This window comes from Nanorana parkeri, unplaced genomic scaffold (genome assembly GCF_000935625.1).
Source record: "Nanorana parkeri isolate BGI_ZX_2015 unplaced genomic scaffold, ASM93562v1 scaffold1571, whole genome shotgun sequence".
Classification (NCBI taxonomy): domain Eukaryota; kingdom Metazoa; phylum Chordata; class Amphibia; order Anura; family Dicroglossidae; genus Nanorana; species Nanorana parkeri.
In genome coordinates this window covers 129,581-156,499 of record NW_017307839.1, presented here as the reverse complement: position 1 = coordinate 156,499, position 26,919 = coordinate 129,581, and the positions used below count along the sequence as shown (strand labels likewise).

The window sequence follows — 26,919 nt, the reverse complement described above, 5'->3', positions numbered from 1 at the left end:
AGTGCAAAGAAGTGTGTTATTGGATACAAATGACATTGATTATTTAGTTTTGCCCTCTTATTATATAATAAAAAGTGTAGACAGATATTATACAATCTGGTAGTAACATGTATGGTTACCCTTACCACACTGTTCTCCTATTTAATACAAATCACTAAGGGATTGATTGGGAGACTGCACTGCTGAAGTCTGCACATCTCAGTGGCAAGCAGGGACAAGCAAGGAGCGTGCACATCCAAAGGGATCCCAGGGATGCCTGATCTCACGTCACACCGGAAACAAGCAGCCTGAGCGATGCTGAATCGTCAGCAACAACAACAATAACAAGGGGAACCTTCCTGACTGGCAGCCGGACTCTGCCCGGGTATGAGGGGGTCACCGCTGGGCAGATGGGATAGAGGAATCATATGGGATGGTGCAGCTCTTTGTTGTGAATGGTGTGTAGAGGGAGCAGAGATCCCAGCTGACATCTCCTCCCCCGGCCTGGACACTCAGGCCCCTGTCAGATGTTGTGTATGAATCCAGCATCCTCAGCTCCCTGTCCAGTCCTGTGCTGGGCACACATGGGCCACTGTCCCCAGCCACACACAGGAGCTCAGCATGTCTATAGCACAACACCTGTCAGTGCATTGGAGTCCAGCAGATGTGTTCACTCTCTGACACCATGACACTTCCTGGACCACTGTACATTGCTGGATAGATTGTCTAGGAACTCTCAAGATTTGACCCTAAGACTTCCATTTTTTAGGGACTCTCAAATCACAATCAGTAACAATCCGTGTACCCATTGCACTCCTTACCGCTTAATCCGTAATGATAGGTTGGGTGCATCAGTAGTCGACGGATGGCCACCGTCTGAATAAAGTATAGGAAATTATGGACACCGGCACTCCGAAGTAGAATAACGTAGAATCACCTGCTAAAAGTTTCACATAATTTCCTATCTCAAATCACAATGTCTCCAAGTCTATATTTCTTTTTCCTTTTATTTTTCACATATTTTGATGTTGTTCTAATCAGCCTCCATATTTTCTATTCTTTATTACAAAGTCCAGGCTGGAAATGTAGTTGGCTTAAAGTGACTAGGTTCATTTTAAGCCCCACCTCTATAAGCTCCATGTTGCAATTTACTCAGGGCTTTTTCTCTTCACCTACAGCACAAGAACACAGCAAAGGGGAAGCAACAGAAAGTATGTTTAGCTGCCAAAGGCAGCTAACAATGTTGATTTGCCTTGCACTTCAGAGTAATCCTGTCATAGGAGAAATATAGGGTAGCATTGCTGATCACCTGCTAAAATGCAATTTGCCTGGCTGTTTTGCTGACCTGTGGCTTTAAAGTGTGCTTTCCCTTTGCCTGTGCAGGGCAAAGTAAAAGTTTCACTTGGGAACTCCCAACCCCTCCCAATCCGTGAACAGGGCCAACCAATCGGATACCGATTAATCGATGATTGAAAAAGTTGACAACTTTTTCAATAATCGATTATAATCGATTATGTCGATTTAATTGTTGCAGCCCTACCTCCCAACTTCACATACTTGCTTTTTCCAGCTCCCACAATGCTCTATTCAGCCACTGATAGCTAGGAAAGATAGCCCTTTGTAAACTTCAAACCGACTTGTTTCAGATCATACTGGGCTGGGGACTTCCTCAGCTAAATGTGACAACACTCAGCCAGCCATGAGGCACCAGCACTGTCAAATGAGAGAGGAGGAATGAGTCATACAGCCAGCACAGCGAGGCCTGCGGCACTGGATGTAAACAAACACTGGGGGCCGCACCTATTGGGTTGAAATAGGTATGCATTTGTGGAGGAGGAGGGTGGGTTAGGTAAGGACAGAGGGGCACAAAGGACAAAATTAATATTAAACATATGCATTTGCTTGTAGAGCTTGCCTTATGCAGTTGTGGCCAAAAGTATTGGTATCCCTCTACCTTTTCAGCATCTATAAAGCAGACACTTTCTGTGAACTGGTGTGACTTACAAAAAAGTTTTACATTTGTTTCCTGTGCCCAAAGGATATCCCACAGAACTGTAATTACCTGTAACATGTATTTTAGCAAACTCCATTTGCCTTCCTGGCTCTTGTATTATGGAGGCTGATCTCATTCAGGCAGTGATAAATGATATAACTTGATATTGTTGTACATCCATCTTGGTGGCTAGTTAGGATTTCTTTTGAAGTTTTCCTAGGCTCTACCATTCGTATTTTTCTTATGTTTCATGTTCCTCTAGTGGCTGTGTTCAGGGAGGTTTATGGTCCCATGGACCATAAACTTATAAATATTAGCAACGGTGGTCACAGATGTAGCTCTTTGGAGATGGCTTTGTAGCCTTTACCTTTTACCATACCTGTCTGCTACTTTCTTCCTTTACTCCTCAGACAACTGTCTGCTTTTCTTTCACTTACCCATCTTCACTGTGCTACACACTATGACACAAGTGCCGGAGTGAGTACTTTTCTCCATTCGAAGAGGCCAAGTGACTACGAAGGTTGAAGGCACATGTGATACTAATTAAAGTTGTTTGTCCGCTTGGAAGATCATTAAAATCCAACAATGTCTGAGTTTCTAAAGGGTACTAATATAAGTACAAGTGTATAAATACAATAATTTGTCAAAAATCATAAAGCAAGTCTTCTGTATGGACTCTGAAATTAAGAACGGTGGATGACATTTATTTGTATTATCTTTGGCATAATTTACAGCAAAGTGGGATTCTTTGGGAAAAAGGGTATCAATACTGATGGTATGGCCATGGCCATGATGGTATGTCAATTCTCAGTGATTTCTTATGAAATACCCGCTGATCCTGCCAGTTAACCTCTCTTTCTCTTCAAATCTTACTGAGTCAAGCACAGAAGCAGAAGTGTGGTCAGTTTGCTTCCCTGAGTTTGGTGTTTGGGGCTACTGGACACCGAATGTCGGCACTCCTTTACAGGCCGTGTCTGTATTCCTGTAGTTAGTTTTGTTGTCATGCCCCCTGCCCAGCACTGCCCTTTTTGATTGGTAGCAACTCTAAGCAGGAGCCTCTCTGTCAAAACTCCAGCTGCTCATAGTGAGTATTGAGTAGCGAAGTTGCAAAAAACAGGTGGGTGTGAATTTGGGCTATTGTGTTGTAACGCATTGTGGGCAGGTTCACACCATTTTCTGGACCAGATCTGGAACACAGTACATTGCGTTTTTGCCGTGATTTTGCCAGGTTTGGAATTTTTGTTGTTGCTTAAAATGGATCTTACAGGTGCGTTCCAGTGCGTTTGTATGTGTTTTGATGCTTTCAAGTACATTGCAGACTAGGCAAAATAGGACAAGCAGTATTTGTCTGGTCTGGTCTGGTCTATAATGGACTGCGCTGGTGTGAACAGCCAGAAATACTATAGGGATACATTTAAGATGCATTTTGCGTCCGGAAACATTCTGGCCTGGAGATGATCTCCAGATGGTTTTGCGGTCACCGCGAAAAGCTAAAAAAAAAGGCAAAAAAGTATTTTCTTTTTTTTAACTGGAGGTCGTTTTAGCTATAGGAAGTAATTTTAGAGTATAGTGTGAATTATTTGTGATTGTGAATGTATTCAAGTGTCATCACAAATATCATCAGGAAAGACAGATAGTTATTGAAGCAAGGGGATCAGCATAGCAGAGAGAGAGAGAGAGAGAGAACTAACATTTTCAGATGTATGTGCCAGTGATGGCAGGCTCCGTGTTTCTTTCCTGATGGGTTTCTTTTAATACATTTGAGTAAGTTTGTGTGATAGGGAAAGCCCATTCAAGAAAATAAAGTTCAAATTAGAATGGTAGTCTTATAAAGATTTTGTTCAAAATTGCTTTCCTGCTTCATAAAGCCTTGTATTGCTGCAGAATGCCAAGACCACACTGTTCTTTGAAACGGCAATCAAATGATTAACATATGTATTTTTCTTGGAGGAATTAGGATGTTGCCCTCTGCAGTATTTGCTATAAAAATGCAGTTTGTAACATTTTATAGGTTTAGTTTCTAGTTCTGTTCATTTTAAGTCAGAGTTTTAGTTTTTTCTTTTTTTTTTTCTTTCTTTATTCTACCTTTTCCATCTTTGTATGTTTCATAAATCATTTTTAACAACCAACTCCACTTTAAAGCTGACTTGTGGTAAGGCTATGAAAATTCAATTCATATTCTTCAGCAGTAATAAGTGCTTTATAAGTAGCACCCACTGACCGCTGTATGCTGCAGGTAACGTGGAGTGAATAATCTTCAAAGTTCAAAACAGAAGCACTAAAGTCCTCACAGCATTCTCACAGCATCTTAGATCACTTTGCACCACCTACACTGCTTTTACATTAGAGATTAGACAGCTGAAAGACTTCTGAACAACTTTTAGGCTGGGTTCTCACCATTTTCCGGACCAGATCTGGAACGCAGTGCATTACATTTTCCCCACGTTTTTACTGCAATTTTGGCACGTTTGGAATTTGTTTGTGTTTTTTTGCTTAAAATGGTCTTACAGGTGCATTCCAGTGCGGTTTTTATGCGTTCCAGTGCATTTCAGACCAGACAAAATGAGACATGCAGTATTTTTCTGGTCTGGAATGGACTGCGCTGGTGTGAATAGAGGCCAGAAATAGCATAGGGATGCATTTTGGGTCTGGAAACAGTCTGGTCTGGAGATGATCCAGACATGGTGTGAATGGGCCTTTAGAAAAGGGGTAAGCAGGGTCAGATGAGCTATAGATACAGTTTATAAATATTTGAATGTCTACAGCCTGGTCACAGGTTCAGTTTAACGGAAAACAGTGCTGCACAAAATAAAATAAATAGGCCATGTGGCCTTCCTGCATTGTGTAAGGATGTATCAGCGTATTTTTAATTTAGTGTTCTGTGAACCAAGATTTTACAATGTATGAGTGATATCTTATTTGTTATAAACTAATCTGGTGATCACTGTGGCACGTATGCATGGAAAGTCTTTTCTACTGAAGAATGTATAAAGAAAAGATATGTTACTTGATCTGTGTTTGCCATGGAAGTACTGTACGCTGTTATGTACCACCTGCAGGGTACAATGAAAATTCAAAACTACCAAGGAATTCTGGAGGGAAATTCACTGTCTCAGTTGCGGATCATTGGTCCTCCAACAGGACGACCCCAAATACACAGCTAAAAACACCCAAGATCGGCTAAGATCTAAGCATTGGACTATTCTGAAGTGGCCTTCCTTGGTCCCTGATCAGAATCCTTTTAAACATCTATGAAAAATGCTGAAACTTGCAGTCTGGAGAAGGCAACCTTCAAACCTGAGACAGATGGAGCACAAAGAGAGCAGCCTAAAGGTGCCCATACACTGCTCGATTCTCATACGAGAATCGGGCGAAATCCCGCGATCGTACGAGAATCGAGCAGTGTGAACGAAGACGTGCAACCGTTTCTACTGTACGGTCGCACGTCTTTTGTCAAACCAACATGCTCGAAAACCCGCCGAGAATCGTACGATTGTCGGCGGGTTTCTAGCCTGCTCGTCCGATAGCTGCGGAATGGGCCGCTGTGCCCGTTCTGCATTGCGGTCATCGGAAGCCCGCCCCTCAGCAGGGCGGGCTTTCGATGATCGCAAGTACGATCTGCCCGTCCAAGGTTGGCAGATCGTACAAGCTTTCAATAAGCATACGACCAGCGCAAGACAAAAGTCTTGCGATGGTCGTAAGGTGTATGGGCACCTTTACTACCTGTGGGCAGGTGCAAAAGTCTCAATGAGAGCTACAGAAATCTAATCTACAGCTACAGCGATTGCCTCTGAAAGTTGTTCAACAAAATGTTAGATTACGGGTCCCTTCATGTTTGTCCTTGCCATTTTAATTTGTTTTATTATTTGAAATATTCTGCTGAATCAAAAGCAAAGTCTAATTTTCATTCAGCATAGAGTAAATAATGATGGATGCCAATTACTTTCTTCACTTAGGTTAAGTTGTGGGTTCTACTTTATTCGTGGAAGGGTAACAACTTATGTGACCACATCTGTATGTATGGGAAGGAGGGAGGGTGATAGTGTGTAATCACAGAGAGTAATTAGACACTCCTGGAAGAGGAGCGTGCTATGATGTACAAGAAGGAAGGGGGCTGTGCTACATTTAGTCACATTTTCTAACAAATTTTCACAGTAGTCACATTTTCTAACAAATTCAAAGGAACATTGCAAGTGAATAATAGAAAAAAAAATTGACGTCAAGGTCAACTTAAGGATTCTTTCAAGTGCACACTGTCCTGTGTGTTATTGTGTTTGTTTTCATATGCACTATTGTGCATTAAAGGAGAACTATGAGGTGAGTGATTTTCACTCAACCTCATAGTTCGAGCCGACCTGTGACAATGAAACTGTCACAGGTCGGCTCTATAGATCGGGAAGTGAGCGAATGCATACCGTCGCTCGCTCACTTTTCCGATCATCTCTGTGACAGTCACCGCTCCCCGCAGGGATTTCCCCCCTCCCAGCTCCGGTCCTGCAACGCTGAGCGGAGGAACGGACAGGGAGGGGGCGGGCACAGCTGGCTCTGCCTCTAGATAGACAGAGCCTGCTGTCACTCATACATAAAAAGGTTATACCATAGTTCTCTTTTAACTTGTTCTTTCATGCGCATGTTAATAAATGTGTAAATGCGTTCTTTGCTCATGACTTATGCAAATACATTTTCCATGGTACAGCTATTTGAAAAACAGATAAAAAGCACGATACATTAATTTTTAACTTTTTACAGCTCTTTCAGTGGACATGTTTGACACCTGGAAAAGTACACTGTGTACTTTTTAAAAAATAAACTCCACTACAGCTCAGTAATGAGAACCGACTACATTCAATCCAAATTTTTCACCCAAATTGGGTTTTCATGTGTTAAAGTACATGCATTTCACTGCTGAGAAACAAACACGTGTGACTGGGCCGTTAACTCTTATTTCAACTTATTCACTGTTTAACAAGAACTAAATCCCAATCCTGATGGTGTTCTTGTGTGTCCATTTGGTAATATTTATTAGTTTAAACTGACCTGCCAGTCACCTCTTAACATAGTGAGTGGGAATGCACTTGGCTTTTGAAGTATATCTGTGACAGACAGCTGTTAATCCAAAGTGCATGTTCATCCCTGTTTACTTAGTCATGCATTTTGTAATGGCTTTTATGGAAAAATTTAGAAATTAAACAATCACCAAGAACTTTCATGTAAAAAGTATTGCTTTCATTATGCTGCATTGATAGTATTGCTTTGTATTGCAGTGCATATTTATAAGAATTGTTTTTCCTACCTATACTTATGTGCAGGGCTTGAAAATTCACTCATCCTCTCGCCGGAGCCGGACGAGTAGCTTCTTGGATGGCGGTTTACATTCAAGCGATTGGGCGTCTCTAGATCGTTTGTATTAGCTGTGGTTTTACACCCGCAGCCACTGCTGGTCCTGAGATCCGGTACCGGCACGGCTGCTCTGTGACAGGAGATCAAAGGGAGATCGGTACATGATCTCCTTCTGAGCTCCTCTTCGTCCCTGAATGCAGGAAGTCATGTATATTACATCACTTCCCTATTCAGTTGTCATTCCCAGCTAGAAAAGCTGCTGAAGCAGATCTCTGCTTCAGCAGCTTCTCTTGGGGGTCCCTAGGTTACATTAGGGGTCTTGGAGACCCCTGATGTTTCCATAAAGAGGACCTGTCATGTAAATTGGCTATTACATAGGGGGATTCTTATCCCGCTATGTGATTAGCAATAAAGTTAAGTGTAAAAAAAACCAAAAAGTAATTTAAAAAAATTACAGAAGCATAAAAAAATACTAAATGTTTTTTTAAGTCTCCGCCCCCACATACACAAACATGCATCAGGTGTGCCTACATCCCCTGATGTCTCCATATAGAGGACCTGTCATGTAAATTGGGTATCTTAGTGTCTTTAGTGGGATTTCCAACAATACTTTTCTTCCATAGGCATTAAGGAAACCTAACGTTTTTGCATTTTTCAGGACTTTTGGCTTCATGCCTCTTCTTAAGCGAATCGTATTTGGGATCTGTTGCAAAGTTTCTGACCTGGAGATCCTGCCAATAACAACACTTCCTAATGGAGGCTAACAACACTAAGCCACCTCCTCATGAATGCCATCAGCGTTGTCGCTGCTACCTGCGAGACTGTGGCAGCAGTATTGTCAACCTGCAACAGCAAGTTCTATTACTGGCAGGATCTCTGGTTAAGAAACTCTGCAGTAGATTCACAAAGAAAATTGTACACAGTGAGGTATGATGCCAAACATATTAAAAAACAGACTTTTGGTTTACATACACTTTAAACATGTCTAAAACTCACTGTACTCCAACTGTACTCTACAAAAAGCACAGACATGCAAATGTAGTCTAACATGGTCTGTGAGAGTGTGATAAATAAGCAAAGTGGTTTCCCTGGTATTGTGCAGTGCAATGCAAACAAAGCCTCTTTCAAAGTGCTTAAAGTGTATTTCCTTTTTTGCAGCCAAATTGAGATAACACCCATTTTATATGTGTTACTTGTTCCCTTTCACATAGCATATCTGAATTTTTTTTTTTTTATCTGCTTTTATTTTAAGTACTTTTGCTTAAAAATCCTACCTAGCTCCCACCCATGTATTGTTAAAGGGGATAGGCTGTGGGAAGTTATGTTTACTTTTTTATATTAACTTGTCTGTACTGTGCTGGCAGATCTCATTATCAGTTGTAAAGCAGATTTGTCTTAAAGAAGAAAGAAATCCGGGCATTGCTTTTATTAACCCTTGCAGTGGGGCTACCCTTGCAATGCAAGGATCAACTGCTCGTTTTCGTCTAGGTGCTAAAAAAAAGTTATACTCACCCGAGTGTATAGAAAGTGATGATGTACGGGACCTTAGACCGTTGCGGTGGAGGGGGATAGAGGCTGGGAGGTCTGGTCTAAGAGCAAGCCAGCTCCACAGTTCAGGTGAGTATAATTACTTTTTTTTCCCCCCGCACCTAGACAAAAACAAACAGTTAACCCTTGCAGTACATGGTAGTCCCACTACAATGGTTAATAAAAGTTTTGCCCGGAGTTCTTCTTTAACGAAGGGTGAAAGGCTTAGAAGCATTGTAAGTTAAAGAGAGAAAGTTCAGTCTGCCCCCCCTCAGTTTGGCCTTCTACTTTCACTATCAAACTGCTCAGAGTAACCTGCAATCTAAACAAAGGTCTTCACCAAAGAAATATCAGAAAGGTTAGAAAAAAAAAATTCAAAATGTATTTTTAGGTTTGCTGTGTGGAAGTGAACACATAACATTCATATCATGGGGGGGGTCCCAGATGTGACGGCAAAAGTGAAAATACACTTTAAAGCCCATTTCCCCCTTTGCAGAGGTATTTTTTTTTTTTAAATCAACATTGCCAGCAATGTGCAGTGAGTGACATGAAGCAGGCATATGCAGTTGCTATATATGAACACAGAAACGTATGCTTTTTGTTATCTTTCCTCTTCATTTCCTCATGGAAATGCCAGCAGAAGCACCGGTTTTGGTACTCTGTATCGAAATCAAAGTATCGGTACTCGATACCGAAAAGCCGGTATAGGTGCTTCCCTAGTTAATGTCAACAACTATGTGTTTTAATTAAAATGCTAATGAAATAGATTGCGATGTACTGTTTGTAGCAATAAATGTGTACTGCCAATTTGTATGAAATAGTTTTGTTGTGGAGTGCTGTTACCCTTACATTACATTTACAATAGTATTTCTTTTAACAGTTTCTAAATGAGCACAGCAAAGTTTAAAGTGGGCACCAGAGGAACATAGAGCAGTCATCATGAAGTTATATGTGTTTCTGGTGAACACTGGAATCACCCTCACATTTGACACTGAGCTTGCTGTACAAACGTAAGTAAACTTTTTTTGATATTTTACTTTTTCTTACTTTTTTTAAAGTAAATATATAAAAATGTTTTGTAAAGCAAAATAAAATTGACACTGTCCAACAGATTCTATAAGGTGCCTGACCTTCAATGACAAGGCTGCGTCACCTCTTCAATTCACTTGCTCAGAAATTCTTTTTAAATGCCAATTTTCTTGTACAATACTTTTGTTACATTTTTTTTGCTATAGATCAGTGTAAGACATGCACAATTATTACAAATGGATCTCTCAGGCACATGACAGAAAGGGAGTGAGTACAGCATGTTGCATAGCATACATTCTTGAAGATGGGTCGGTGTTTGTTTCCCAGGTTGGAAGTCTTTCATTTTGGCAATTAAATGATAATTATGGGGAGAGTGAAATACACTCATCTCCATAATTAGAGCCGGCGTGTAAAACCGAAGCTGTCACACGTTGGCTCTAAAGATTAAGAACTCGCATACCGGTGATCGTTCAGTTCCCGATCTTCTCCCAGCAGAGAGTGGTGACTGTCAGTCAACCCTCCCCACGTGGATTCCCCCCTCTCCGATCCTCCAACGCTGACCGGAGGGATGGAGAAGGGAGGGGTCGGGCACAACTGGCTCTGCCTCCAGAGAAGCACAGCCGGCTGTCAATCAGGTGGTGGGGTGGATCCTGACAATATAGTTGGGATCGATCTAGGCTGCAGCACGGCTCTGTGCTTTGAGTCACAGAAGGACATGGTAAACGTCCTCCTGTGACCTTAACGAGAGCTATGGGTAAAAAAGGTTGGGCCATAGTTCTCTTTTAAATCTGTAGGGATAATTTACTAGGAGCTGTTCTGTTGAGTTTTCTACTTGAATACAAAGAGATAGTGAAGTTGGAGGTGACTGACAGTCACCGCTCTCTGCAGGGAGATGATCGAGAAGTGAGCAAGCGACGGTATGTGTTCGCTCACTCCCCGATCTATTGAGCCAACGTGTGACAGTTTCATTGTCACACGTCGGCTCGAACTATGTGGATGAGTGATTTTCACTCACCTCATATTTCTCCTTTAATGCTTCATAGAATGATTATACATGTTTCTAGGTAGCCTGAGACAGCCCTCAGATTAAAGTGATATTAAAGTCAAAATGTTTTTAAGCTTTTTCAATTGCTTACAATTGATGCTGCTCCTTGTTTAGTTTCCTGCAGAATCAGATGACCCCTCTGAGCATAGGCCCTTATTTCCTGTTTTAGGGTGTCTCTTTTCTATTGAAGGGTCCTATGGAGCCACCTTGTGTGTGCTAGTAAGCTGTGTCTCCATGAACACATAGACACAGCAAGGCAAGTCTCTTCCCTTTCCCTTGCTCCCCCCTTTTCTCTCTTCCCTTCTCCAAGCCAGTAGATGAATAGCTGCTGGAGACTGCTCTGTCCCTTGTGATCTTGTACTAGACAGGAAGTTCAGGGATGTTCAGAAACATGATGACTGTAAGTGCTTAGAAAAACAAATTCAATAAATACTTTGCTGGGCAATTGACATTTGTTTGATGTGGACTCCATGTTGAAAATAAGCTTGAACATTTAATACTATTTTAGGAGGACATGAGTATTAACATATACTATACATCTTTACTCATTATAAAATGTATATCTTTTACTTATTTTACATTCTTAGATATTGACAAAGCTATTTTGTTTCCTGTGTTATCGTGGTGATTAGCAGAGTAACGAACTGTGTTTCATCTATAACAAATTGATTTGTAGCCTGATAGAAGGAAGATGTTTTAGTAGTGTTGTACTACATCATGTACGCTGTGGTATTTAATTGAACCACATTCCAGATGCTGACAAATAATTTGTTTCATCTTGTTCAGCCGGACCCTTGAAATGAGCTCATTACAGAAAGTATGCAGATGTGGCACAAGTATAGCTTCACTAAAAAGAACATTTCACAGAGGAAATGAAAATACGTTGAGCATCCAGGACATTCACAGTTAATGGACTCCAGCAGTGTCTATGTATTGTGTCTATCTTTTTGGCATCAGTGCGAGTGCATTTGAATTTAACATTTATTTCTAGTAATTATTCCTGGAAGGAAAGATTCATTCCTGTTACTTGATTCTGTTTGCTAGATAGTAGTTTTGATCCTCCTTTCCTCTACATAGAAAAGTAAAGAATTGAGACCCACTTGCAGGAAGCTTTTCCAGCTAACATGATGATAGGCACCTCCAAATGCTTGGGGTGCTTTTTATTGCCTTCCTGCAGTTCAGATGTGGTCCAATAATTGCCTTGAACCAGGCCAGCGATATTTTTGAATTCTCTAAAACAGCTCCTGTTAATATTTCCTTAAGGAAATCAATGAGTGGCCACCCTTAACTGACCATACACCCTGAGATTTTGATCTGCAACAGAATTTATCAACACCTGTGATAGTGGAAGCAACTTCTTACATACTTCACTCAAATTATATCCAGCCAGGTAGGCCCTCTCACTACACAGCAGTTGTAAATAATACTAATTGTAGGGTCAAAATTTGACCATGTGTGACCAGCTATAGGTGCAAAGGTGTGATTCACCCACGAAAGAAGTCACCAAATCTACTACATCAGATAAAAGGAAGTCGTCTGATAATGGAGTTGTCCTACGCAGGCAAGCAGATTCCAGCTGTCGTTTTCCTGAAAATGCTTTTTTCTTTTTTTTTATGTGAGCGAGACCTTTGTATTACCTTTTCTCCACTTTATGGAATATCTATATTGAACTAAGAATAGTTCATATGGGATACTCCCTTCGAATCTTATCTTTTTCATTAATATCATAATGTAGTATTTCTGCTAAAATATTCAATTCAAATGCTAAATCAGTAAACAAGTAGTTAATCTTTATGAAAACTCTTGGGAGTTGTATTATCTGTATGAGAACTGCATGACTTGCATTTTGTCAGGTCATATTTTCTTATGCAAAGGCTGCAACAGATGTAAAAAGAAGTATTGCCCACTCTTAAGCAAATGAATTGGGCAGCACTGTTTGAAATAATCAGTTTGTATCTTGTCTCAGTCTAGGCTTTGTATTCCTTTTTTCTGCATCTTCTGGATATGATTAAAGCAGAACTGGAACATGTATCATGCCACTTTCCAACATGGGGTATTTGGCAGTATTCAGATTTTATATATCATATACAACAGTATATTATACTGGCTGGGCATTTAATAATGCAGTAATTGCTACATAATTTAAAAAAAAAATCGAAGTGCGAGCCAGGTTTCGTTATCTTGTGCGGTGGAATGTCGTGAATATGAATCTATTACCGATCATCGTTTATAGTATGAGCAGAGATTGGCTTTACTTCTTGTCTGTTGTGGCTACTATAAAACCTATAGCTGAAGCTTGAGCTGACTGAACTGCTGTCACAATGCAGAATGGTCAAAATGTGGCTCTTTAATGACCTCATAGAGACAAATAAATTAAGCTTGGTGCCCAGTATCCTCTGGAATTTAGGTGTGTATGCCACGTATGAGTGTAATGTACCCCTAATAGCCAAAATAATCCAGGCTAGCTGATAGACCCATTTCCTTCCCCCAGATATGTTGGTTGAGTACCGTACGTTAAAAATACCCATAGAGATGAGATGGAAGTTATCCTGTACATACGTTTTGGTCTCATCTGAATGGGGAACCCTACCAGTTTCCTGCTGTTGGGGTAACAGTAGATTAGACCGGTTAGAAAATCTGTTAGTCTGTATTGTTCATTCCAGTATACACATACAGTATTAGAAAATATTCATCTTAAAATCTAAAACACAAATAAAGTAATGTGCCATTGTTCGGCATTTTTTCTTTTGTTTCTAAGTATATTTGTATTTCTGAAAAATTTAGGCTTGTAAAAATTTTATTACCGGGTGGGAACCTATTAGTATGTCTTTCCTGTCTCTGAGTACTAGAAGTGGAAATCCCAAATGTTGGAATATGTGTTACTGTATGTGGCCTGTATATCGATCCCTAAAGTAGGGTATATACAGGTCCAAATTTTCTAATTCAACCCACAAGCTGAACGGAAAAAATAGAACAGATTCCTATATCCGTGCTAAGTAGTAGGGATGGACGAATCCCCCCTGCTTCCGGCTGCTGTCAGAATTCCTGAATGGAGATTGCAGCTGTTTGGTTGAACAAAGCTTGCAGCCAAACGTTTTCTAACATGTTCTTTCGGCAAAATTTGATCTATTGAATGACTTCAGCTGAAGGACTAGGGTCACCAACACAAGAAATCTCAGCCTATTCCTGGAGAATAAGGCCCCATTCACACTAAGCGACATACCTTTTGCAGCGGATCTGCGCGGCTGGGATATCGCGACTTTCGGGGCCATGATCCAGCGACGGTAGCATCACCTTTACCGGCGGGCTCCACAAATCGCGCAAAATCCGCCAAAAAAAGGGTCCTGCTGAGCGACAGCGACGGGCAACATGGAGCTAAGACAGCTCCACTGAATTGCATTGGTCGGCAAAAATGTGCGATATCGCGGCGGAAATCGCGCGATAAATCGCTTAGTGGGAATGGGGCCTTAGGCGAAATTTGCTGTGTGTGTACCCAGCTTTAGGAGAGGCTGGGTGTGTGCCTATGTTAGGCATTGGCAGGAATTACATTAATTACACCAGAGAACTTCACAACTTGCCCCCACCCCTCACATGACACATTTTCAAGATGGAGGCACCTAGGTCCCAATTCTGCAACATAGGAGATATCCATCAATAGTAGCTCACTGTTGCAATATTGACGTGAAGCTTCAGACTTTGTTTGTGCCTTTTATTTTTGGTTATTTTATAGTAGGTGTGCATTTAGCCGAATGGCCTTTTTTTTTAACTTACTGCATACACTCTGCCATGTAAAGGATGTAAGTGATTTATTTATTTTCATTTATTAGGCTAATTTATTTGATCTTTTTTTTTTTTCATGCAGATTGCGTTTACATTTTAACATTTTGTTTTTTCTTTCTTCTATATAATTAGGGTGAATGACCTTAAGCATGCTATTCAGACTAAATACAAGATTGCCGTTCAGCACCAGATCCTTGTAGTAAATGGAGGCGAATGTATGGCACCAGACAGGAGGGTCTGTAGTTACAGCGCTGGTACTGTGAGTATAAATGCAGCATATTAAGATTCTTCTCAAAGGATAAGTGCCTTTTATATAAAAAAAAAGATAGCTTGCCTAATCCCCCGAGATGCATACTTCCTTCAATCCAAAATCTTTGTGGTCAAACTCTTCCTTGCTGCATCAGTGTGGTAGGTCTTTTTAGCAATTTATGGAGCCATCTTCCCAGCATCTTTAGCATTGGGAGGTGACCACATAGAAGTGGATAAGTGTAAAGTACTTTTGTATGATTTCCAGTTCACTAAACCTAGGAATAAAAATTTAATATTTTGTTGGTATAACAGTCTTTAATCATGGTGGCTGCATTATTTTATTTTTTTTAGTCTAAGAAAATGTTCAGCATGTACATAAATTACCTGTTGATCTTTCCAGAAATTGTAGTGTTCTTTTCACTTTTTGTTTCACATAAAAGAATGTTATCTTCCTTCTGTAAACTTAAAATCTCCCCAGAACTCATGTAATGGAGTTGGACAAAGGCAGACATAGCGACAGGAAGTGTTACTGACATGATCAAGGGGGGAAATTAAAAGAGAAAAAAGGCTAGAAAACAAATGCAGGCAACACATCCAAGGGCTGGCAAGCTGCATTATATTCTGTTTTTGTTTTGTATTTTGGTTTAGATGGCCTTTTACTACCTTGCTGTTCTTTTGCCTGTGTAATTTCATTTGAATTGTTACCCAATCTTAAAGATCAAAGTCATATGGACTTTGAGCTAATAGACTCAATTTTGATAGTCTTACCTTTTAGTTTCCTGCTATATCTATTGTGCAGTGTGATGAAATACAGCTGTTAAGTTCAATAGGTACCATAGTGTGCCTTAGTGCACTTGGTAACCTTACAGACGTGGTCAGACACACCCATTTTCTTCTTGAGCAATGCAAGTCCGTGTCAGGAGGCTTGTAATGAAGGGTGTTGGTTTTGATTTATTATCCCTGTCAGTTGCTCTAGTTGTACTTTTTATCTTGAAACTTAAGTTACGTGATCAGTGGTATGTTTGTAATCTGACTTGATTTTTTGTCACCACAGGACACAAATCCAATATTTCTGTTCAACAAAGAGATGATATTGTGTGAGCGTCCTCCGGTTATTCCCAGAACAACATTTTCGGCAGAGAATGAAATGGAGCTAAAGGTTGAAGAGTCTCTCATGATGCCCGCTGTCTTTCACACAGTCGCCTCGAGGACGCAGCTTGCAGTGGTGGGAAACTTCAAGCCTCCTTTTTAATACATAGCACTGGTGTTACATTTTGATGCCAAAGTCTTTGAAAAGCTATCTATGTGCCCACAGGACTAAAAGGAAAAAAATCTGCTATGCACTTTAAGTTCAGAATGCTTTTAGTGTATTGTAACATTTTGGTGGTAATTTTTTTAATGAAATGGGAAGTTCTCCATTTGTAGCACTGCCAAACCACAGACCTCAGAATAGCCATTAATGACCAGCGCCTGACTGCCTGATCTACATACCACAGTCAGGCACACACATCTGGTATAGGGTTCTATTGGACTCGTTTGTACTATAATTTGTACAGTGTGAGAGCATTATGGACTCTCTCCCCCTCATTTGCTGACTTCTTGTCACCAAATGAATTAACCAGTCTCTGCGCCATGTATATGAAGCTGGCTGTGTACCACATAATTAAAGGAGACCTAGCATCAGATATATTTTTTCATGTTAAGTGCATTTTTATTAACTATTTAAGTGTAACACGTGTGTTTATTACCTGCCACAGAAATCATAATGATCACAATGCCTGTATCTGTCTTTCTCTTCAGAAAAATATATTTTTTCACATATTATCCAGAGTTACAGCCATGTGACTACTAGAGCCTGTATAGTTCTTGGCTCTTTTGATAAATATCTGACACAGATCAGCCCTGCTGCGCCCCATCAACTTTTATTTCACCTTTTCAAGTGATCACTGGGGGAGAGGATACTGAGGAAATGGTTCATCCAGCCTGCAGCAGATTGATGACATATTTTCAGTCTTAACACAATCACTTGACTGGTGTTTATAGACTGCTTTTTTTTCTTTGAAAGATTATGCTGTCGATGTCAGGAATGTATTAATGCTGACTTGTAAAGTTACTGAAATGTCCACTTATATTTGTTACTATCTTACATTATTTGACTAGATCTATCATTGATCACGCAGCTCATCCATAAGTCTATGTGCCGCACCATCTTAATAAATACTGCATTGTTTGGCTAATACATTGGGGACAAGAGGTCTAACTAAAAAATGGCAGCCAGCAGCATTTTATAGAACCCATCCTCTGCGAATCCGCATTGAATCAAATCTATTCACTCATCCCTATCTGTTCCCATACCTCCTTCTTGGCAGGTCATAGCTGTCAGTGATGATAATGGGTAGGACCACAGCATGGCTTCCCCTGACTCTCAGAGATCTTCAACCAAGGCAGCACAGACTGCACTGGCTACATAATGCCTGATGCTGGATTGGGCAGGAATCAGTTCGCACACTATCAATGGTCTATTGACTACTTGTTGGGATTCACTGCTATAGCTTATTTTGTAAGATACATATATACATGTTTGTTATGCATTCTACAAAAGCTAAACTGTTACTCTACAAATGTTCAACACTCTGGCATATTGAAAGATCTATAAGTGCTGATTTGATATTTACTTTGTTTTGTGCAGGAAATGTACGAGGTTGCCAAGAAGCTTTGTTCGTTTTGTGAAGGGCTGGTTCACGATGAGCATCTTCAGCACCAGGGCTGGGCTGCCATAATGGCCAACCTAGAAGATTGTACACATTCATACCAAAAACTGCTTTTCAAGTTTGAGAATGCATATTCAAAATATATACAGTCAATAGATGATATTAAAGTGAAATTAACTAAGTAAGTCTGTTTACTTCATTAAATTGTGCTTTTCCAGGGTCATGTACTAGTAGGGATGCACTGATACCGATACTCGTACTCGCCGAAATGCACCGATACTTAGCCCCGATACCGGAACTTCCGGTCAGAGGGAGATTTCCCGGCCAATCAGGAAGCCGGGTGGCAAGCCATTACCCGCCGCCCGGCTTCCTTCCCTAATCTCGTCTCCTGTGACAACCAAGCTTAGAGCCTGCTTCCTGGCCAATCAGGAAGCTGGCTCCATGCTAGCGGTACTCAGTATCGGCGGGTACAGAAATAAAAAATATCAGTACTTATACTCGGTCCGAAAAACCGGCATCGGTGCATCCCTATTTACTAGTATAATTTTCAAGTTTTTGTTATAATATTTGATCGTCATCTTGCGTACTGTAATACAAGCCATCACATCCCAAATGTCCCTAGCCTGTTTATTTTCCACCATTGTCATTATGATGCTGTAATTGGATAGAATAGATGTTGCTTTTCTTCTGTGTGATATGCTTATGAATGCCATATTTTACTCATCACTTACTTCTGTTCATTAACTAGACGCCTGAAAGCTGGATCAATGTGAAACATATTTAGCCACATGAGAAGCATTATTTTTCCAGCTGTCCTGGTAAAACAGTGTAAATCCAAACAGTGATTATTTTTAAATTAGGTAAAATGAACACTGCTTTGGTACCCAAAGATATTAGAAGAGAAACTTCAGATCAGTCTAGGCTAATGATGGAGGCAGGCTTGGGTGAGATGTGTCTCCAGTAGAGGTGCACCGAAATGAAAATTTCAGAAACTAAACCGAAATGAAAAAAAAATGTCAGACCAAAACCGAAAATATATATTTTTTTCTAACTTTAGCTTTTTTAAAAAATATTTCATTTTTTATAAACTTTAAAAAAAATATATTTTATTTTTATTTATTCATTTTTATTAAAACATTTTTTTAACTTTTAGGGGCTTTAGTGAAATATTAGGGGTCTAAACAGACCCCTGATATTTCCCTTTTAAAATAGAAAAAGAGATTGAGGACACAGAGTCCTCAATCTCTTTATCTGTGTCCCCTGTTATAAATGAACAGGAATCCTCTATACCGAGTTTTCCTGTTCATTCATAACTTGTGGACATGTTTATTATATCCTCAATCATGAATGAAGAGGAGGTGATGTAGATCACTTCCCATGCATACATAAATGAGGACACAGTCCTCAATTATTTACAAACACTGTTACGATCACTGAGTGTTTGTACCTGTTCTCCATCCTGACACGCTCTCACAGGAGGCTGAGCGGGGCGGTGCGGGAGGAGAGCTAAGCCTCCTGTGACCGCAATGACAGCTGTCTCCGCCCACACCGCCAGTCTCTTGATCTGTGACAGGAGGCTTAGCGGTGCGGGGAGGAGAGACGCCGGCCGCTCACAGTGCTCTTCTCTGCTTCCTGTGACAGTTTATTTCCTCCCTGCTGGAACACAGAGCAGCGCCCAGCGGGTAGGAGACAAAGCACGGATGCACCGCTATTTCGGCCAAAAAAATTACACTTTCGGCATTTTGCCAAAAGTGCCATTTTCAGCCGATATGTTTTGGCCGCCGATATATCCGTGCATCCCTAATCTCCAGTATTGCACTTTCGCAGTTGTGTTAAATAGAAAAAAACTAGGAATCAAATAACTCTCTAAGACCAGCTGTGCTTAATAGGTGAGTATACCCAAAATAGGAAAAAAGAAAAATAGCACTGCACTTCACAAACAAAAAATATATATACCTAAAATGTGATTTTTTTTTTATTTATTTATTTTTTATATAAATTGTGAAATTATCACAAAGTGATAAACCAATTATGTGTTATCCACAACACCTGTGTTGCACAATGCCTATGCTAATGCTACTTCAGAAAAAACTCTTGCAGGTCTATTCACAAAAGGGTGAAGAGTTTGGAGAAGGCAGGAGAAGGGAACAATCTAGGACAACAGAGCTGAACTGCAAAGTTCAGCTATTTTGGCCTAGATTGTTCTCTTCTCTGCCTTCTCCAAACTCTTCCCCCTTTTTGTGAATAACCCTGTAGGTCTAATGGCCTAGACCAGTGATGGCGAACCTTGGCACTCCAGCTGTTTTGGAACTACAAGTCCCATGAGGCATTGCAAGGCTCTGACAGCTACAGACATAACTCCCAGAGGCAGATGCAAGTTGGGATATGTAGTTTTGGCACAGCTGGCCAACAGTGCCAAGGTTCGCCACCACTGGCCTAGACACTATAAGCCATAATAAACATTGAAAAAAATGTGACTAACAAAAAGACATATACTTGTGCTAGTATATCTCATGGAATGTGTACATATAGAAAATCCTGTATTAAATCTCACAAGTGATGTACAACTCCCACTTAATCTACATATCCATATGTGAAGTCAATTCCTTCTTAACCTCCCTGGCGGTATGATTTTTTCTTTTTTTCGTGTCATTTTTGATTCTATTTTTTTTTTCTAATCTTTTTCGTTTTTTTTTTTAATATCCTGCCGCCGGGTCCACCCCCCTGCGACGCGTACGCTCGCAAGGGATAAAAGACGGATGCCGGCATCGGCCGGAGAACACAGCGCGGCTCGAGAGACAAGGTAAGTAAATGCTATGCGGCATTCCAGAGTGTAGCTCGGGGTTACCGCTTATGGTATTGAAAAGTAACCCCGAGCTACACTCGGGAATACCGCCGGGGAGGTTAATACAATAAAATCATTGAAATATGTGAGGATATATCTTCTAACTTTTATAATCCACACCACGTCTGTGAATGCATAAACAATTAGCGAATCAGTGCTCTCCAGTCTCCACCGTGCTCAAAGATAAGATCTGGCCGCACTCACTGACTCCTATTGCTCACCATATTTCTCATTGCTCACCATATTTCAGATGAACAGTTAGCGCTTTGTTGATATATATATATAGAAACAAATCCTCTCCTTCGTTTTTTAGATCTGACAATAAATTGGGGTATATTCTTCCAAACTCTAGCTTATCTTTCCAAAACCGTCTAATACTATTCCTCCATCTTCCACCTTCTCTTGTACTCAGAGAGAGAAAATATGCTTCCCATAGTGTAGTATGTCAGAATAAATTTATTTAAAATGCACTTACAATTAAAACAAGGTAATTGCACATGAATTATGTCCACTGGAGTTCCTGTCTCTATGATCGTAATGCTCGCATAGATCTGCCCACCTGATGCATTCCGTCACTATCGACTTCCTCTGAGGCAGACTCTAGAGTAGACCATTAGACCAAGAGTTATTTCTGAAGTATCATTAGCAAAGGCATTGCGCATCACAGGTGTTGTGGATAACACATAAATGTTCTGTCACTTTGTGATACTTTTACAATTTATACCATATTTTTCACATTTTAGGTATATATATTTTTGAGTTTGTGAAGCGGAGTGCTATTTTTCTTTTTTGCCATTGCACTTTCCCAGCCTGACTTTTATTATTTAAAGGAGAACTATGGGGTTAGGGCTTTTCCCCATAGTTCTCCTAAGGGTAACGGGAAGACACAAACTAGCGTCCTCCCGTCACCCTAAGCTCAGTATACTGCGAGCTACTGCTTGCGGTATACTGAGATGCCGCAGCTGAAGCGGATCCCGACAATTATGTCTGGATCCGTCCAGCTGCGTGAGTGACAGCTGGCTCTGCCTATCTAGAGGCAGAGCCAGCTGTAACCGCCCCCTTCCCCGTCCGTTCCGCCAGTCAGCGGTGGAGAATTGGAGGGGGGAATCCAGTCCCTCCCCTGTCACGGCTGCCGTGACAAGACAGTTTCATTGTCACAGGTCGGCTAGAACTATGAGGGTGAGTGAAAAGCACTCACCTCATAGTTCTTTAACTGTTAAAAGCCTACTAGTGGTGTCTTTCGAGAACATATACAGTACATGCAAGCTTGTAGTTAAAGGTAATGTCTGGGCAAAAAAAAACATATTCAGTACATCTGTGAAAAACATGGACACTTTATGTTTTGTTTTATTTAAAATACCTGCTGATTTTCCAAGAAACTAGTGACTTGCTAAATTTCCTTTTAAATTGACAATTCTGTCTATGCTGCACTGAACTGAAGTCCTCCCCTGCTTATCTATAGAACATATTTAGCCTCTCTTCATCTCTGTAACTTAATGAGGAAGTGTTCTGTAATCCACAAAACTCATACAGGAACTTAGGAGCGCACTGGGTTTCTGGGCAGATCCACAGGTACTTTTCTGTACCTTCTAGAATTTTTTAAAAGACAAAATGTGCATGTATTGTAGAGCTATACTGAAATATTTTGGCCAAACATACATTTAAAGTGCACAAGGTCTGCATGTCTCTGGAATTTTTTGCTTTTAGTTTTAGTTATTCAACTGTTTTTTTGCTTAACCAGCCATTTATTCCATATACTGGTCTGCATGTCATGTAAAAATTGTATTGGATTTTTGCTGTGCTTAAAATTCCATTGAATGGATCTGTTCTTGAAATTTTACTTTTTTTTGTTTGGGTTTTCATTTTCTAGTCTAGGAACTGCTGTTTCCGTCATGGCCAAGATTCCGCTGCTAGAGTGCCTAACACGACACAGCTATAGGATGTGTCTAGATAGGTTGATTTCCTCTGTGGAAGGGGATATCGATGAACTGGAGAATGAAAAGACTGCTGAATTAGTGCAATGTGGTGAAGAAACAAAACTAAAAAATATGGCTTTGCTAGCTTCTATCAATACATCCGGGGAACGTACAACACAGGAAGTGCATGACAATCGTATTGAGCAAGAAACTATGGATTCTTATGGTCAGGATTCAGACATTTTAGAGGGACATTTGACTACAGAAGGCCCGTTTAATGTTTCCCTGTTGGACTGGATAAATGTGCAAGATCGCCCAAATGATGTGGAATCGTTGGTCAGGAAATGTTTTGACTCTATGAGCAGAGTAAGTAATAGTGCATGCCGTGCCATGTTTCCTTCACTTCTTTTCTTGTAAACACAGGTGGAAGTAAAGATTATCATTCGGAAATCGAACGCGGTCAGGTTTTTGTACGATACCAGTTGATGGGAAGTGAATGATCACAATTAATGTACAACTGGACAAATTTCCTCGATCGGTCAAGATCGAAAACTTTTTAAGAATCATACGAAAATCGATGGTTTAGTGGCGTTTTCTTACAAAAAAAAATGGCAACACTGTACATGCACAAACGAAAATCCGTTCGTTGGTCGATGAAATTGCTAACAAACGATAATCGAAATTGACATTGGTCTGTGCATGATGGGGTATTCGAGCGGAAATCGAACAACGGTTCAGATGTCACAATAGATCAGTTTTGTCACATCACAGATTGTTTTGATTGCGGTAACAAGCATACTTATGTACACTTGTTTTTATTCACTTTAGAGACCAGTACTGAATGTTCTTGTGTTTTTTGTTTTCTGTCTTTGGATGTGTAGCCACTTGCATCACTCCATTGTTATCTGTCTGTGTTCACTTAAAAGCTGAAGTTCATTTTAGTTTATTTATTTCCCGTATTCATAGACACTGAAGAAGCCCACACACAGTGTGACTTTTTACTTACTGTCTGTCTTTCAAAATTGACGGGATTGTAAGATTATTCTATATACTTAAAGGCCCCGCTCACACCAGGGCGTTTCGGTGCACGTTTTTTTCCCACGCATATTCCTATGCGTGGGATTTAGCGCGTCCCACAAACGCGCTAAATCGCGTTAAGCAATACGCCAGTTGTTTAAAATAGTCCATGAGCCTCTGGAGACGCCAGAGCCCAGGGGAGAAGAGGCTGCAGGTAGCAGTCTAGCAGCCAGGCAAGATCCAGGAACAGATAAATATATCTTTTTTTTTTTTGTCACTACACCAAAACAATTCTTTAACCCGGGATTGGACACATTAATATGGAATTCAGGAACCAGTTTGCCCAATCCAGGAGCCACCGGGATTTTTTTTAGGAGTCAATTCCATTGGCAACAACTAGAGAAACCCTCAAAAGTGGGGCGCCAGCTTTAATTTTTAAGGAGCATTGGCTACCTGGCTCGTGGTATTTGTCCAGCCCTGAGTTAACCCTTGCAAGCACTGCAAGAGTTGATTTGAAAAATCCTGGAGTTCTTCTTTAAAGGAAACCTGCTTCTCACATGACACTTCAACATTAATTAACAGAATCTGAATAATCTTCCGCAATGCAATGGAATGAGTAAGGCCTCATTCACACTGCTAATAGCCGCCCGTACAGATCCGTGAGGCGTGCACAGCCGTATCGGGTCGCTCCCGGGAAGGACAGGTGCTGCAGGTGATTGTACGCAGCAGCCTGTTCTTCTCGGGCCGGCTCTTAGCAAGATGTAAGGCCTCATTCACACTGCTATCACAAAAGCTCCTTTTAACTATCCGGCCTCACTAAAGATGGAAAGGTTAATATTTATTTTCATCATTTACTTCATCAGTACATATAGTAATAATTTTAGATTGGAAAATGATGGGATCACTTTGAGGAGAAGTTTGGTTCTGTTAGGAATTACGACTTTGTCAAATTTATGGTGTGCTTTGCATAGCACAAAGTCTTGGAGGCACTCAATTTTTCTTTTGTGTGATCTGGATGTAATATATTATTGGACAGATTGAGCATTTGTGTTTAAGGGTTTAGTTTTTTTAATTCATGCAACCTGTTGAGAATTAGTAGTCTTGATCTGTTTGACAGGATAACAGTTTATATTTTGGCTTGGAGGAAATGAGCAAAGATTTTTTTAATATATAAATATAACAACTAAAACATGAAGAGGAAAGGAGTAATCTGGCCTGATGATAAGGGATTCCTACTCTTGGGTTAGTCCTCTGCTTTGTCCAAGTACTGTATGCCCTATTACAATACTATTGACCCTCTTTACTATATTTCTATAGCACTGCATTATTTATATTGGTTGTCACTGCGCAGTCTTTAGCAGAAACTCGCATACAAGGATACTCCTTCCTGCTTACCTGAGGGTTTCCCAGAAGGATTTTTTTTTTTACATAGAGTGTGGAGAGGTTATTAACCTCTGTCAGACATTTATTTCTCAGAATGGGTTATATGCATAATATGCACAACTCGCCTAGGGACTTTAAAATGAGTACATCATATGTGCAAGGTTAAAGAAAAACTAATAGAGGGAATGCCAAAATTATGTTGAGCACTATGTTCACAGAATGCAATGCGTTCTGTGAATGGAGGAACGTGTAGAAGGATGAGCCATACTTTTCTTTGCCTGATGAAGAAACCACATGAGGTTTTGAATCGTTGTATCCAAATGGGATACCATGTTTATCTGACCTCAGTAAAAACCAGAAGATAAAGTGGACCTCTGGTGTGCTGGTGGCTTATCCTTCTACATGTTGATCTATGCGGCACCATCCACTGGGACATTCTTATTCTGTGAATGGAGGAGGGACAGGTGAATGATGGGATCCCTCCATTCACAGAACGTCTTGCATTCTGTGACAGTAATACTAGGAGTTTTATGAATAGGTAAGGGAGGCAGAAGTGGAGGGCGAGTGGTGCTGATCCTTTACTGTAACAGATGTGACAGTTGGCCTATGCATCACTAGAGATTACTGCTGCGAGTTGGATCCAGCATCACTGAAAGAATGATGTTTACAATAACCAGAAGCCACCCAGACGTAGGGTACAATATATAAGACATAAAAGATGTGACTGGTTTTGTATCCCCAAATTTGTTTTAACTAAACTTCAGCTTTAAATTTACTAGGCTGCCTTTATATAATTGTTTGTACTTTATTAGTATAAAAAAATGTGTATTGTGACAAACACAATGCACCAGCGTCAAAACGTTAAATAATACTTTTAATTGTTTTCCCGCTAAGGAGATTCACCCTTTTTGTAGTTGACCTGCTGACTATTGTCATTGTCAGGAAAAAGCCAAGTATTTGAGTTGCCATTGGAACAGGAGTAGAATGAAAACCTGTTCCAGTTACAACTGTTAAGAAAGTAGTTCCTCTTTACTTTCAGATTGCCTCTCACTTCACATTGTGTCTTCCTGACATTAAGTAAAGGGATAACTCCCCAATGGGACACAGATGGCGAAAGAACTCGGGTATATTAAATATTGCTCATTTTATCTAAAACTTTAAGGCCATGTCGGGTATTAATTGGCCTAACATTTAAACCCTAAAATACACATACAGCACAGCAATGAAGTAATAAAATGAACTAGGGTCATACTAATCCAGCACGTTATTGTACTGAGTTGCCCCACTCAAGCGGCGGCCATATTGAGTGGGGCACGTGAGATTAATAATGTGCTAGATTAGTGTGATCCTAGTTCATTTTATTACTTAATTGCTGTGCTGTATGTGTATAGGCCAATATAGTTGGATCTGTATGTGCGTTTATAATTAATCGAAATTGTTCGATCGATTTAAAAAATGTTTTGATTAATCGAACATGAAAATTTGAATCATTACCAGCCCTACTAAAATCATAACACTTACCCTAATAATGATTCCTAAAGTGCCATACTTATTACTGCAGTCCCAGAGTCTTCACACCAAATATAAACTGTTCTAATAATTATGCCCCCAAATGTTACTGGTTCTTGATTCACAACAACCTCTGACTCAGCTTTCCCCAACCTTTGTACTCTGGAGGAACCCTGAAAACATTTAGATATCTTGGAGAACCCCTGACATGTTCTCATCTACAGCTTGCGGTACGTTCGTATAGATAATAAATACTAATAAAATATAAAGCAAAATTACATACTAAATATCTGAATGACAGAGACACAAAAACACTGCAGTGGTGCTCAGTGGTAATAGTTTATTTGCACTGTTTCTATTTGAAAAAAACTTACTCTGCATTGGAATTTATTGCAAAATTCCAACTTTGCATTGGTGTTTTCTGGAAATGTTTAACTTTGCATTGGTGCTCAAGGAAAAAGTTTAACTTTGAATTGATGTTCAGAAGTCCACTGTGAACTCTCTAAGACACACATAGAGCACTGGGGTATTATGACTACTAAATGGTGAGGAGTAACAGTGTGCAGGGATGTTTGAGGTGCTTCTTACCTTCTGCC

The 26,919-nt window shown here is 40.3% G+C and overlaps 1 protein-coding gene across 2 annotated transcripts in view; it reads left to right on the top strand.

The window, feature by feature from the left end:
* Nucleotides 1–255: 255 nt before the first annotated feature.
* The window catches only part of RB1CC1 (RB1 inducible coiled-coil 1), a 117,765-nt gene continuing 91,101 nt past the window's right edge, over nucleotides 256–26,919 (top strand). For both annotated transcript variants that reach the window (XM_018570679.1, XM_018570678.1), the window contains exons 1-6: nucleotides 256–364; nucleotides 9,720–9,849; nucleotides 14,826–14,952; nucleotides 15,997–16,167; nucleotides 17,632–17,834; nucleotides 22,369–22,780. In XM_018570679.1, coding sequence (XP_018426181.1) covers nucleotides 9,779–9,849; nucleotides 14,826–14,952; nucleotides 15,997–16,167; nucleotides 17,632–17,834; nucleotides 22,369–22,780 — 984 coding nt within the window. In that variant the 5' untranslated portion in view covers nucleotides 256–364; nucleotides 9,720–9,778. The remainder of the gene's footprint in view (nucleotides 365–9,719; nucleotides 9,850–14,825; nucleotides 14,953–15,996; nucleotides 16,168–17,631; nucleotides 17,835–22,368; nucleotides 22,781–26,919) is intronic.